Raw genomic sequence first — 16464 nt, 5'->3', positions numbered from 1 at the left:
CAAACTTTGAAGATAAATTAGCATGGAGCAATTCAGTTTTTAGAATTTTTAATACATACATATATACAATACAATTTTTACCGCACGTATGCGTAAAAATATCGTACGTTGATATCTGTATGTGTCAAATTGCATGTGGAACTCTTGTATTGTAAACATGCAAATGGATTCGCTCTTAATTGAAGTTACAGAAGACAACAAAGTTAACACATACGCTTGTAGGAAAAATATTGTACCTAGAACCTGACAAAGATTTTTTGTTAAATAGTTCATATTTTCAATTCATAGATAAATAAAAATATATTAATCTAAATAAAAACAAATTAGTAATTTACCTTTTTAGGGGAAGGTAACAGAAATACATCATCAGGGTCCAGAGGTTCTGCTATCTCCGTTTTGACTCTGGCATCGGTTGGTTTATTGTAGTACATATGGTCGAATGGTTTAACGTCCGGAGGACTGGACGTAGGTCTGCGACATTCGGGAGAATTTTTATGAGCTTCCAGCAAATACTCCAAATGTTCCTTCACTTGCTTCAATTGCACCTGTTCTTCGATGAGCTTCTGTCGTTTTTGTTCAAGTTCATCTACCTCCTGAAAGATGTTTTTCAATAAACGCTTTCCTGTCAATATAAAAATCACACGAGGAACAACGAAACCGACAAAAGGAGATCAAAAAGAGATACCCGGATGCAAATTATTTAAAAAATATGTTCTAATGAAAACCTACAGCCTACGTGACTTGGTTGATTGTTTGTTTATTGTAAGATATTTAGCTGCGTTAACAATTGCCTTAACACTTCAATTTAGCATTCTTTTCAAATGGAAAACTCGTGGGATTTTTTTAAAACTTTGGTTGAAAACATAGACCAAACAAAATCTCATTAAAGAGTGTAATCAGTGGAAACTGTTATGAAAATAATACTCAAGTTAAATAAAACCGGAATACTAAACGAAACTATATACTTCATTCCTCTTTCATGGATACCACCCTTTTTTATGGATATTTAACATCATATGCATAAACCAAATGATTGAAAACAAGAAGTTTACCTTAACTAGGCAGTTAGTGTGATCCACTCTTCTTTTTCTACATCTTGCGGCTGCTGCTTTGTTTCGTTCTCTTCGTATTCGTCTTCTTTCCTCTTCTTCTGGGGAGATGCTATGATCTTTTATAGGTTTTCTACAAGAAACGAGAATGAAAACAAATAAGAAAATTGATCATACGTATAAACGTATCATTGAAAAATAATATTTTTACCATGTAAAGTAGTAATATTGAAATTTTATGTCAAAAATGCAATAAGATTTTTTTTCTATAGATACTGTAGATTGTAATATTATATCGACGGATTTGACTTCCGAGTTTACGATCTAACGAGGAAAGCTATTGCTTCTTATATAACTGTATCCGTCTATCCAATAATAACTTAGGCATGCAGAACCGTTTCTTTAATTTAGGATAAGTAAGAATTGCCACATTGATGCGCACTTCCCAGTACGCCTATAGTTCCGTCCGGTGCGGCTTGAGCTGAGAAGTGGCGTGGGAACACAGCTATGGAAAAAATGGCAAGAAATTTTTAGTTGTATTTTAGTTTTATCGACTGATATACCCAAACTTGAAATCTCACTTGAACACGGGAAACCTGGAGAATGAACATTGAGGCACCTTTATTTTAGAAACAAAATGGCGAAAATAAAGGAAGAGATCCTCTTAAATACTTGAAGTTGTCAGAATCCTTCATGCTTATGATATTTTAATGAAAGGTATTCTTAGTGCGGATGAAAGGGACTCTAGTTTCTAAAGTTAAGATGTTTACCTGATTTGAATGACAAATCAAAAATCATGCTAGGACATTCTTAGTGGAGAAATGGATATTCTATGAATGGAATTTTTTCTAATTTCTTAAACTAGAGTTACCTAATATCCGAATATTTTTCTCACCCTTTTGTCCTGACATTGTCGAATGCCCACAATTAGTGCACGCCTATGGAGCAATTTATAAGTAATTTCTCTACTTCTGGTACTTTCTGAGTTAATATTTTAAATTTTATACCATGACGTCAACTTTTAACTTTTTTCTGGTCAATTTCCTGGTAAATTTTAGTTCTAAAGAAACTATTTTCATGTGTATTGACAATAAAAATCATGTCAGGATTCAGTCTTAAAAGAAATTAAATTTTCTATACAAATATTTCAAAAGATATATTTCCATGTTCAATTAAACATGGAAGGAAGGTTATGGAAATATCTTTGTTTGTAATTATATGTGTATCCAAGAAAAACTTCTTCCTCTATAGCTGATAATTGAAAAGAAACTGCGAGGATGAAACTCAAGACCTGATCAGCGACATCCAAAAAAATAATGAGAAGAAGGGTTTCACTAATAATCTAAATAATCTCTATGAGAAGCGATAATGACTGAGATTTTCCAGATACTGCAAGATGCAGAAAAATTGGGACAACTACGTTTTCTCCAAGTTTTACTAACCGATATAAAGTATTCTTTGAAAATTACATCTAACCTGAAGTTAAATTCATTATATTTTGTTGTTCATTTTCAATTATGATGTGCACAGAATCAGCAATATACTCTTAAGTATTTAAATTTTTTTTGTCATCAATATTGGTCTTATTGCACATTATGTCCTCCTCTACCGACTTACCTTCCACCCATATTCCGTCTTGTGGTTCCCTGAGGCGTATTGTTAAAATTCGTTTTCTGGGATAAAGGAGGTGTAGACCTTGTATTTGAGTCCGAGCTCGACTGAGAAAGACTGCTCTGCCAAATCGAAGGCGATTTGGAGGGGGGGTTCACGTAGAGATCCGTGGCGTCGGATGCTGAAACGTACTGGTTATTTCCTGCAAAAAAATGATGATAAATGATTTTTTTTGCTAATTTGGTCGAACTTACCGATTGAATGTACGAGTGGAGGCACGAACCCGGCCTCGTTTTCGTGCGTCTCTGGCTTGGATTGCAATTCGATAAAAGTCTGCTCGATATTCCTGAGAGTGGTTGGGGTAAGCGTAGGCGTGGTTCGGGTCGGTACTCCTGAATTTAAACCTTCAAGGGCTATGAACTGCAAAAATAAAGAACCTTATTAGTGCTTCAATAATGGAAAATACGCCAAGGAAATTGATGATTATTTTTTCAGACCGAAACAGTGGTTTTGTTGACATAGGTGCTTAAAACCACAGCATTATATTATTTATGTTGGTATATTATAGGAGTAGCACCGTCTGGGAAATTTTGTTTGGTTAAACGCAATTGACTTTTCAGTATCTAATGAAGGAGCCAGTTAGGAGAATTTCCTTGGAAAAGACGTTTATCTTATATTAAAATTCTAGCCAACTACACGTCAGGGAATTTCCTCCTTGGCCAAAATTTATTCATAACGATCATATTCGTTGCAGAAAGGAGGACACAAACAGGGAACGTCATTGCCACATACGCTATAGCAGCAAGAATTTATTTCATAAATGATGCTTCATTTTGCTCTTTTTTCTACACCACTCCTTTGAATTTAAATTGCAAAACCGACGTCCAAATCAATCAGCTACATCGAGATCAAATAAAAGAAGCTCTTTTCTTCGGTTAATTGCAAACTAATCGTCATAAATTGCACTATGACTTAATAGGGTGTGATATAATTGGTCAGTTTACATCACATAAACTTTGCATTTCCTTCCTAGAAAAATGGTTATTTTCGATTTGCAACTAACCACTGATTCAGTAGTGTGTCCTTTGCGTAACCTCGAACCTTAATGGAGACAATACAGCATCTCAAGATTAGGTAGGTTAATGGAGTAAGAAAAATAACAATAATCCTTGTGTACTGTACCAACATCTATAAATAAAGGTGATCTAGTGAAACCGGTGTGTTGGGGGGCGTCGACTGGCGAAACAACGTTTACAGTATACAGTAAACTTTTATATTTGTTTTCTTTAAATTTAGCAAGTGGTACATGTTAAAATAAGTACTTTTAACTACGGCGGAAAAATTTGTTGTTTCAGTCTGTGCCGCCAAATTTTATTACACCAGATTTCAATTGGAGACGTAAATCTGCTACGACAGTTTATCGTTCGGTGCATTAGAATGGATTCATTAGAGTAGATTATAGAAGTAACCTTTGATTTGTCTAAGGCCTCCAACTGCGTCAAACGAAAGATACGTGCCTTCAGGTAGAAAATTTTTGCTGATCAATTGAAATATGTGTCCTAACGATATGTAAGTTGAGCTTTGAATTACGTAAAACGTACCAAATATTAATACCAAAAGGTCTGAAAAAATTTACCGGAGAAACTCACAAATAACAGAGAAGGAAAACGATTTTGAATTATCGTTTGTTTTAGTTTAAAATCTTCCCTCTATTCTGCAAAGTACAAAATGCTAATATTAAAAATTCTGCTTAATAAATCAACTGGAAAAACTCAAGATAATTGAAAGAAAACAATGTCTCGGATTTTCTGTTTTCTAAGATTAAGCATGACGCCTTAAAATTGAAACTAATAAGAAGCATATACGAGTACTATTGCGTGTCTCTAAAAGATTAACCTTGAACACATGTTTCAAATTTAAACAATAACAGACCAAACTACTCGTTTTATAATGGGACTTTAAAACAATATAAAAATCAATGCTGTTGGACACCTCTTAAACATTTTTTAAGGACGAAAGGTGAGTAATTTTTCCTTTCAAATCCTAAGAAACTGCTTTTAATACCTTACTGTTTTTTAGACAATAATCTGTCCAATTAGCGTTGAATTACTCATTGAGTCCAAGTTTTGAAAAACGTTCACTACAGTATTTTAGGCGTTAAACAGTCTAATAATGATTTCTGTAAGGTAGTGGTCTGCGTGCGACTGAAAATCTTCAACAATAGGTTGCTCATCAATAATTAAGGCCATATACCTATTTGTCGAAAGGAATCCCTGTATTTACAAATTATAGGAGTATCATGCGTTTGAATGGCATAAAACAATTATAATTAAAAGTAGAGTTCCAGACATGATTCGAAGTCCTTTACCCCAACCCTGATCTTAAGATGAGAAAGAAAAACAATTCCAACTCAATTAAGGGCTTTAAAATATCCAACAAATCAATAGCGAATCTAAAATCATTAAGTAAATTCTATAACCTAAAGGTTTCAAACAATTATTCAATAGAAAATTCACGTGATTCTTTCGTTAATTTTGAAGAAGCTGCCCAAATACGTTTTACTAGAAGGTAATCTTTAACCCTTGAAATATAATCATACGGTACAATACAAGAAGTATTAGAGAGATTACGAAAGTCTACTTTAGAGAAAATGGATTATTGGGTGGGGGGCTAGTAGAAGGTATCGAGCAACTACATCAGGTTTAGATATCTGCTAGTTAAGAATGGCTCGTTTTCAGGTCTCAGCTCTGAGGATCGTACCAACGCTCTTACATTAGGTACTTAAAATAAAATGTTCATCATTTGTACTCATGTTTGCACAATTTCCTTGAAGTGTTTTAACCTTTTCTTTCGTTTTTCATTATATATGAGGAGAATTTAGGCCCACCATCCTGAATTGATTGAAAATTTAATCAATAAAATTTAACTAAAAATTAATTAAATATTTGGGATTCACCAAAAGACAATTTTAAAGAAAAGGGATTCATTTGTCTTCTGTTTCAGTTTTCAGAATATTCGTTGGGACATGTCACGGTTTTTCAATTTCAAAAAATCTCCCCGTTTTTCGGTTTGAGATAAAAAAGTAACAATTCTGAACTCTGAAAAACGAGCGTCTAAACCTCGAAATAATTCAAATCTTTTAAACCCTTTAACAAAGTCTTATGTAGTAAAGATATTTCTCAATGTCTCAACAGTCTTGGTTTGAAGATAATAAAATGATCAAGTAAGTAAATCCGCTTTGCAAAGGAATATGCCAGAAAAGTTAGTATTGCTCTTCTCGGTAGAGTGATTCTCTGCTGGCCTTACATCAATTTCTTATGTCCTCTTTTTCACAACAATTCGAAGATTCTTATACCAGGATGTTCTCCTTCATGCCAGAGTAATAAAATGTTGCTAAGCAGTGTTCAAATTAATTAATTAATTATCAGTGTTTACATATGTGTAATTAATGGAAAGGAAAAATACCAGAGGTTTTTATGGCTACTTTAAATTCAGATTGCTGATTAAAAGAAAATATATAAGGCTTAAACTCCTAAACTCCATGTAAACTGGATTATACCCTACAGAAATCTGTACAGACGTCTAACGAGTTAATTTTGTCTATTGATTCACCTGTGACTATGTTAAATGCAGAATGTAGTAAAATCATAATCTACTGCCAGTTCTATTCATGACTCTACTCTTAGAAAACACTATTTGCACCCATTTTTTCCAAGAATGGAATATCATGCATGAGCTGAAATCAGCCCAGATTTTGCTTACGCATTTTCACTTTGCAAACCCGAACTAACCTACAATGTTTTCTATATCGTAATATCTTAAACCTTCTACGTACAACTCCGTCTTAATAAAAGGTAATCGTTTATCGCATCCACACCTTGGTAGATATGTGATAACTTGCTAAAAATAGTCACATTACACCTTACAATTTTAGTCAATATTGAACTATTGAATGTCATATAAAATGTATTAACAAATTAGGACTCTAAGTATATCGTGTTAGTTTTCGTCAGAATCCGCTCATGTTGTTCTAAAAGTCTGTGATAATTAATAGTCCTTTTATTAGGAAATCAATCCTTTTAACACTCTCTAGATTTTGGATCTAGATCCATTAATATCCACTCGATGATACGTCAAGGTAAAAAGCAAGATTTGTAAACAAAATCACACTAATGAATATAACGTGTCTGACGCCGCTACTGGTTGAAATTTGCTGACGTAAGTCAGTTCTGAGCTTCAGCCAATTTACCTGGTGATATAACAGCTCCTGGGCCAGGAAATGCGTAAGATCTTTTTGGTCTAAGAAATCCATTCCTTCAGCAGTACCAAGAGGATCCAATACGGAAAATAAGAACAGACGAGTGAGCGAAGCCGAATGGGTAACAGAGAACGCGCGATTTCCCGAAAAGTTCCGAAAAATCGACGTGATAAAAATTATTATTAAAAAATATTTATAACCACCACGCGTTGATGATAACAATCAACAATACCAACGCGGTAACGTCACCTGTGATAAAACGCACAGAAATGTCTACCTTTTTGGGCAAAAAAAGAGTAGTCGAGTCTATATGACCAAAGTGTATCAATAGAAATTAAGAAGCGGTAGAAGCTATAAAAGAAACGAATGATTTTGAAGGTTTGCAAATGGAGGCTTCTGGATGTGAGCAAAGTCAAGGTCCTTTAGCGAGTCAAAAAAGGACGCTTTCGAAAATTAAGGCGTTCGTTGAAAAAAACAAGCGTATTACGGGATTCGATCTTCGCGCGAAGAACCGAACAGTGGTCAATATAGTAATCGATAAAAATCGTCGTTCGTTCGAAAAAAAAGGCGTTTTGCCTTGATCAGAACGAACGTTCCAATCGCGGCAAGTTCGAGATTAAAACTGAAATAAGACTTTTGCCAATTTTGCTGGGAATTTTGGTGCGTCGCCCACAGGAGTAGGCAAAAATAGACACGTACGTCGCTGTCAGGCCTGTTGCTGCTGACCGAGTAGGTGCAGATTTGCATTTGAATTTAAAATTACTATAATTGAGAGGATTAGGTTTAGTATTGTTGCAGTTCGTATTTACAAATCATTGTTGATAATATAATCGTTTAACGTCGAGTTGACGAGTTGATGGGGTATGAACCAATAACGACGCAGTTTTACAGTTAAATTTCCTTACTTCAGGATATGAAATTTTAGATAATCATTGAGCCATTTTATTTAGCCTTAGCCGTCAAAAGAAAACCATCACGATACGATGAAAGAATGAGAATCAAAATGAAACTAGGAAATCTTAAAAATAGACTGCTCGTAGTAAATGGTTATAAATAATAAAAAAAGTTATGATAGCAGTAAACATATAATTTATTGTCAAATACAATTTACAAGCACATCGAGTGAGATGAGACCTGTTGGATCACGCCACTTAATTGCTTCCATGCGTTCAGGCTTCTGGTAGCACTCATCAAATTCGTGCATGCAAAGCCCATGGAAACTCAGGGACTAATTGGTCTATCGCGCGTATCATGTAGAAAGAACTAACATACGAGTACGATTAAGTATAGTACAAATAACAACCAGGTATGGGTAATTCAAGCTCGGCCATATGTACAAATTCAAAGAAGACCAAAGAAGTTCATCCGACTTAAAAGAAAAAGTGCAAATGGAGAATGATACCCTACGAGGTGGACACACAAAAGTGGTCATTCACTAGGCAATTGTTAGGCAACCAGATTGAACAATATTTTCGCTTTTGATCAAATTTACGACAGATGTTAATGCGCAATTTCAATTCATACAACGACAATATTGTGGCTGGCAAGTAGCTTCGGGTAAAGAAGGTAAATTTTTCAAGTTGAAATTGACAGAAGTTTGTGATAATATATCGCCTATGAATAGAAAGCAGCAAATTGTTCGACATACATCGCTCCTTTGGGTTAAAACTTACATACGAGTTCTAAGCTGAAGAATTTAGCAAACATCGAAGTAACCTCGAGCAACCAAATTTGCAAACAAGTAAATCCAAGGATTTGGTCGTTTAGTACCAAGTGAGTGACGAGGAATTCTTCATACTTCTTGGACGGGCTTATACTGTCGATACAAAAGGATTCAATGTCAGTTCTGGGTACCTGAAACGAGTAGGTAGCACCAATGCGTACTTGTGCGATACACACCTCACATACTTTGTTATCTTAAATTCACTATCAATTTATAAAGAACCCTTTGGAGTTGACGTCTTTCTGTTATTTTTGTAGTATATATTTTCCCGCTATTATTACTGCATGAATCTTTCTAAGCTTTTCTGCAGTTTAAGCAACCAGACCTCTTCTGAACATGATGGAGTGTGCTATTCCACCGCTCCAAGAACCTCTACTTGTGTGTCAGACGTCATTTGCGAATAGAATACAAAGAAAAATTCTTCGAGTTACGAGTCGTCCTCTTAAACACAAAAACGTCCCCTTTTACAGTTCAAAAGCAAGTTATTCTTGCTAAATTTCTGATTAACCATTAATAGTACTATGTACTAAGCTGATTTTTTGCCTTTCATTTAAAGTTGATCGAAAAACTATATGATAATAAAAATCCAAACTTTTTAAACACCTAACTAATCTTACAATTTAACATGTAATTACCAACATTTTTGATATACATGATAATAACATTTCGATCCGATAGTACCAAGCGTAGACAATAATTTAACGCATACTTAATAATGTGTGGAGTCAGATGACTCACCATGAGTTGGTACCAGTCGGCTCCTGACGAAGTGACCAGATCCCATACTAATTAGAATAAGAAAACGGTTTTATTCAGGTTAACCTGCAGAGAAAACATTTATGCTGGAAAAAATCGAAGCGACGAACAGTATATGAAACCAAGAAATACTAGAATTCTGCGCAGTGCCGAAATACTGTATCTACTTTACCATCCCCCCCCCCCTCCTCCTCCTTCTCCTCCTCCAGCGCTGGGGTATATTAATACATCACACAAAAGAAATTAGTCTCCTAATGAGGAAAATCACTTGAGTAACGGACTGTTTGCTTTCAATCAATTAATCAACGTCCGGGTAGGTAATTTTTCCTGGTCCGGTGCCAGACTCCTTTTAACTGCCTCCAGCTGAAATGTTCGCAGTATTCTCGGACAGAAATAGACGTGGAAGACAATAATTTTCAGCTTGGGATTTGCAAAGAGATTTATGGTTATTGAGTTTTTGTGGTTCAAAATAGACAAAGTTTTTCTATTAAATTAATCTAAAACATAGCAATAAAATGCAAAACCCCATAAATTTTACTATGCGGATTATTTTACTGTGTTAATAAGTCTCCATAGTCACCAACTACTATGCGAAAGTTTTAAAGGGATGGCTTGGCTTAAAGCTTAATTTTTTCAGATGACTCATCATTTTCTACAAGAATAACCAGGGACGAAGAACTACAAGTCTACGACTGGCAGCATCTGAACCACACGCAGATAGACGAGGTTCCCCGGAACCCATTATTTTTCTGCAACGATCAAGATACGACACAGCAATTCCGAGAAGAATTTTGACTCATACTCTAGGGAATGTTACCAGGTTTTGTGAATGACCGCCTGATATAGTAAAAGTTTCATTGATGGTACCGCGATTATTTCTTGGTAATGCCGCAAAGCAGCAACGCTCTCGCTGTTGCGAAATGTTGAAAAACTAATAAGAAAAATCGAGAGAAAAATACGTATTGTTGCACGACCTTTGGTATAACAATTATTTCCTTTTTTGTCGCAGGAAGTTGGTTTAGAGGCTGGTAATTGAAATCTATTTGCACGGTTCTTGGAAGTTTTTGTGTCGTAACACTTGATTTGTTAAAGTGGTGCCCAAGGCGATAAAGGTTTTGTTAGCCACTAAATAAGAACATTAATTAGGAGATATAGTATAGTAATAAGTACACTTAATTTACAGCTAGCATTTACTGTTCAGGTAGTTAATTGCACCATTATCCTAAAGATTTTTGATGAGAAATATTATCCACGAAGATTACTTCTTTTTTGGTCTCAAATCATAGTGATAATTCAGTTGAAAAATTATATGTACTTGTTTACATGCATTTTACTCTTATGGAGTAGTCGCGGATAAAATAATATATCGATCTTAGTTTCAATTAAATTCCTTGTTTTACATTATATATTATTGGCTGCGAAGGTTGTAAGCAATGTTAAGGAAATTTCAAAATCGCTTCAAATAATGATTACTGAATCTTCAAAAACATTTTTCGATTTTCCGTTTGGTAGACGTAAAAACCGAAATCCTTGTCGATGTGATAAAGGCTTTTACTTGGCATAGTTGAAATTTGCTGATTAATTGATTTATGATACCCATGTCGTCGGTTTAAGTGGAAAATTTCGTAAGATCTAACAAACAATACAGCTTTCTCGAAAAATATTTTTCGAAGCCTGATTACTGTCTTCTTACTTTAAAAATATAGTTTACCTACTTAAGGTTTCTTCAGCCCAGTTAGATTACAGTTGGGGGCATAGACATTATTTCAGTCATTTGGATGAAAATATTATTACTAATCTTGACACTTCCTTTAATATCTTAATTCAGCATATATTCCATACATGCGCGCCTAAATTGTTTAGCGAAGTTAAAATTCATTGATTAAAAGCTTTTTCTTAAAAAAAAAATCACCAAACCCATAATTTTTGTTATATTTCTGCAAATTTCACTAAATGATCAAGAAACGGTACAGTCGGTTGAAAATGGTTCTACCTATTGTATCCAGATTTGTAGATGGCGCAAAGTTGAGAAAACGGCCGTGAACTGAATTCCAAATTAATGTTTAATGAAAATTTGCTCACTACTCTTAAGCAGGTGAAAAAGATATAACTCCGATAAAATAAATTTTTATTTACAACATGATATTTATTCATTGATTATAATTCACCTATATGGGCCTTCTAATGCTCAATAAAAAAAAAAGGTTTTTGAATTTCATCTTCTAATGTCAAAAATGCCGCCATTTACTAAAGGGGACCTGCTGCTTATAGTAAACACACATATGTAGCATATACATTTTCGACGGCTTACGCATAAACACACTACAGATGCTAGTCAAGAACTTTGCATAACACACCTGCATATATACGAACTGTGAATAAATAAATAGAATGAATCAACGATTTACTTAGGAAATTCACTGCTGAATACAGTTAAAAGATTTTTGTTTTAAAATCGGTTACAGTTATTTAATCAAATGAGGGTAACGCCTACAAAATAAGTATTGACCATGACATCACAGGTTTTCATCTCTGTTAACCTGTTCAATCAAAGCAATGACAAGTGAGAGGCAATGGGTTATGTGACTGTCGATCTTTCAAGCTGGGTTTATTGATTCACGTAACGTAAAAAGTGAACCGATTAAAACATAGTAAGAAGTTTAAATATGTACCGAAGTAACGTAAGCGGTCCGTAATTTATTACACAGCATGCAGCTTCTTACGTTACGTTAACTTTACGATATGTCAATCTATAAATCGAACTTTATGCATAGACTCTATGGAGAAAATCATACTCTTGATTGTGTTCGTTCATCTCTGGAATCAAATAATATCCTTTCTAAAGCGCATCACTCTGCATCTGCAAATCTGTTTCCCATGACATTTAATTCCAATTTACCGTTAAGTTCAATTAATTTTTCGGACAAAATTTACAGTTTCCACGAATATTCCAAAGTTCCATAAACATTAAGCCATAAAAGTAATTAGGACGCGTGCTTTTAACCAGGCAAATCTTGGTATGCGAGGTATTTCCGATCTCAGCGAAAAGTGGCTCCCAAACAATAATTACCGCATTCCAACAAGGTTGCCAGATTGTGCTTTATAAATCTAGTGTCATTGCAGAAAAAAAATGTCTGTTTACAGGCAAAAGTCAACCTCGAAAATTGATTAGCTAGATAAAGTTATCATAAAATGAAAAAAAGGTGTCATAAACTAGTTAAGGTTGATAAAATAACTATTGCTAAGTACATGTATAAATATTTAAATCCTTAATGTAAATTAAACAAAGGGGAAGCCCGATATTGGAAGACTAAAGTAAAATGCAGAGTAGTCCAGTAGACAATTGAACTGCCAAGGTGGCGCCATTACTTATTGCTTTACAACTCGCCATTTCCGTTCGAAAGTGTGTGTCAAACACATCTTTGATCCGTTTAATACATGAGTCACGGATGTTTTGCGAAAACCAAAATTATAACTAGTTGTAAGGAAGATTTATTAAGTGCATCTTGCCGGAAATGAATGGAAACCATATTTGTGATAAAGTCTTAGGTATAGTATCTTTGGAAGGGGAAGAGGAGGAGGAGAGGGGGGGGGGGCGCATAAAACCTGATGGTCAACTTTTTTTACCTCGGAGTGTTACAAACATTACAATAATAAATGCCTGCAACACGAATCTGAAAAAACAGAAAGCTCAATCTTTCTTAATGGACAGATGGAAACAATCGGATATTGTTTGGCCTAAGATAAAGCTTCTGATTGAATATTTCTGCTTCTGCATGTTTATTGAACGACAACAATGAGGAAGAATTTCAACAATGAAGTGGCAGCATAATCGATCGTTGAACAATTTTCTGCGTATTTATAAAACAAAGACTGCACACGACCTTAGATTTCCACAGTTGGTCTGAAAAGCTTCGTTATGGTAAAAACATCCAATTCAGAGTTATCGTGCGAACGAGTTGCGAAACGATTGAAAATTCCCATACGAGCGCTAAAACGTTTCAAGGATTTTCTGTTTTTGTATATTATAAACTGTATGAGGTTTATTTATTTACGTTAAACTGCAAATATCCACTTGTACATACATACATAGTGCCATGGTACGAGTATTTTTCTTCACTGAGGCAAATACAAAATCGGAATTATGGGAAATACTATTGGCCTGATTTGAAACAATCATTGGTGTAAATAAATAAAAAAAGACAAAAACTGCCAGGAATGTCGTTCTTCGGTAACGGGTGGTAATAACGCCATATCTTCGAGCTGTGTTGTACTTAATCTATTAACATTTCTGGTCTATCATCGGTTACCCTATAAACATGTTCGGCCTCAGTGAACGATGCTAGGCCATAAAATTACATTATCAGCACAGATAAAAATGCCACGACTAATTTTATGTGTTTGATCCTCGTCAGGAGGTAGAAGCAATAATGAAGTAATGGCTAGATCCGTTAAGCCCTTGGTAGCAAAGAAAAGATAAAGGTCTGTTGTAAATTTTTAAACCTGTTAAGAGTGTCTTTGTGACGAGCTAGATACTACGGTCAGCAATAAATCACGTAACTGTCGTTAGAGTTTAAAATTGTATCTTGGCTAATATAAATCTTCTATGAAAAGCCCTCAGATTTCAAGGGCTAGGTACTGACAATCGTTTGTTGATTTCCGTCGCGGCCATGGAACGATCGGTCAGCATTAGTTTTCCGCGTACCTCTATTTTTAAGGTTATATCACGTACATACGTGGTTTGAAAACGTAATATTTATGACGTTGGTGGGGAAAAGGAGTCCAGCCACTGAAGAACGAATATATTTCGTCATTAGACGGGAGTGAATCTGCGGAGACTGAATTAAGACTTTAAGAGCAACTGGTTATATCCAGCCTATGGATGAGCTTCCCATCAGATTCACCAGTATGCCGAAAACGCTCTGGAGTATTTTTAATCAGATACTACTCTCCAAAATTGGCCACTCGGTAGACATCTGCATTGTTAAGGCTAGCTTAGTCCTAGAACGCCATATTTAATACAAAATAATCACAGAAAAAAATCAACAGACAAAGACAGAATGTGTATTTTTGGTAGGCGCATACTTCAATAAGTAATAAAAAGCAGGAGTGAACTGCCAACACAAATTTGGTACGCCCCATTGCAATATATTTCTCATCAAAAAGAGCCATTTTCGGCACATTTCTTAACATTTTTAAGATTTCTCCAATATAAACTAAAGTTGTTTCGCACTTACTCGCATTCCGTGGCATTCTCTCACATAATTTTACGTTCTCCCACTTTATTCCATATTATCTACACCTTTTCGAACTGTAATTTAGAAAGCGCAAAGTGTAATTCAGTTGTAATTCAGGAAAGATTATGAGTGGCGTGAAATTCGGAATAGTTAACTGTTGATAATTCAGAATCAATTGTAATTAAGGTTAGTGAATTGTAAATCAGAAAGCGTCAATTGTAATTTAAAATAGTGAAGTGTAATTCAGAAAATATAATTTAGTATTTAAAAAGTATTATTAAATGTAATTCAGATTGGGTAAATAAATTTTCTCATTCGACCGCTTTCCATTAAGTTATTTTTATTCTGGCTGATGTAGATAGTTTTAACAAACATAGTTTCTTTAACGTGATTGCCAAGTCACAACCTGTTCCATAGGTTTCATTGTTTTTCAAAGAATTCAAAAAAACGCAACAATTGAGGTTAAGGCATTTGTTGCAAAAATTTTCTATTTAAGGAAAACCTATATTTATTTCTATAATTCAAACATTGTCGATGTTGTAAACCATGCGGGATGTGATGAAAACGATTGGTCTTCACATAACAGATTATCACTTGACAAGGGCGATATGGAGTCCTGTTTTATAACAAAATTAAAGAAATATATTTTACAGTTTCTGTATTAAAATAATGACTTAATTACTACTCTTCGCGCTCCCCTACAAATTACACTTTTGACAAGTTTCAGTCTGAATTGCTTTAACTGACTTCTGCATTGGATTTTAATGTGCTAAATTACCTTTCACGCTCTCGGAATTACAAGTAAACATTTTTATTTAAATTACAATTATTTAATAACTGAATGAAAATTGACGGTTTGCGAGTAATTACAGTCGATTACACTGAATTACACTTAACAGTTTCTGAAGAATAGCTGACTATTATGAATTACACTTGGCGTTTTCCGAATAATAATTGACTATTATTTTTCAGGTATAATTAAACAGTTTTAATTTGTTCTTCCCATAGTTGTGTTTAGGATTTAATTCCAGTTAATCCCAATAATATTGATTTAACATCCAAAGCAATTTAAAATGCCTCTAAAAAAAGTGAAATCTCGCAAAATCAGAATGTGGATATTGTTATTTTATTTTTTATGACTTTTATGAATAGAACCATATAATATAGCATACCACAATACAACATGAGCTCTGATCTTTGTGCGACCTCACCACTAACATTATTCTATTTCGTGATAATAAAATATCTTAATTCTTCATGTGTATATTCTTCATACAAAATACATTCAAATATAGGATGTGTCGTTTTTAAAACCACTAAAAACGTAGACAACTTGTCTAAAACCAAATTACAAAAATACTAAAGCCAACGAATTTAATGGTTAAATTTACGTCTCTCATTTCAAGACTATAATGTACAATATAAGTATGAGATAAAGGTTTATTGATGGCTTCACATTTAATATTATTAAGAGAAAGATAGATAAGAAAAAAATTCTTTTATGGAATTGCATCCCATCAAAGAAATTAGGTCAAGAACAAAATTCTCGTTTGTCTTTTGTATTTTACCAGTTCTGAGATATTATAGTAGATATACTCACATCAGGTTGAAATTAGTAATATGTAAAGAAATACATAAAAACCTTTTATTTACATCAAAGTCCATCAGTTCATTAATTTTATTAGTACTTGCCTCGTTACGTACCTATAGGAAAAAGATCACATTTTAGAGTTAAGTGGGAAATATGTAAAGAGTAAGGACCGCAAGGATTCTGCAAGAATAGGAAATAAGAAATAAGAAGTTTCAGATTTTAAACTAGTACAAAACGCG

The 16464-nt window shown here is 34.2% G+C and overlaps 1 protein-coding gene across 3 annotated transcripts in view; it reads right to left on the bottom strand.

Annotated features, from left to right (window-relative positions):
- Positions 1-16464, bottom strand: part of kay (transcription factor kayak) — a 54740-nt gene that overhangs the window by 2243 nt on the left and 36033 nt on the right. For 2 of the 3 annotated variants that reach the window (XM_066406180.1, XM_066406182.1), the window contains exons 2-5: positions 2915-3080; positions 2667-2862; positions 1053-1182; positions 336-593 (exon numbers count right to left, since the gene is read on the bottom strand). In XM_066406180.1, coding sequence (XP_066262277.1) covers positions 336-593; positions 1053-1182; positions 2667-2862; positions 2915-3080 — 750 coding nt within the window. Of the gene's footprint in view, positions 1-335; positions 594-1052; positions 1183-2666; positions 2863-2914; positions 3081-6909; positions 7549-16464 lie in introns of those variants that run through there. The other variant, XM_066406183.1, reaches the window with a different exon arrangement.

Source organism: Euwallacea similis, chromosome 3, assembly GCF_039881205.1.
Source record: "Euwallacea similis isolate ESF13 chromosome 3, ESF131.1, whole genome shotgun sequence".
NCBI classification, from domain to species: domain Eukaryota; kingdom Metazoa; phylum Arthropoda; class Insecta; order Coleoptera; family Curculionidae; genus Euwallacea; species Euwallacea similis.
The sequence above is the reverse complement of the archived record's forward strand: the minus strand, read 5'-3'. Positions and strand labels throughout refer to the sequence as shown.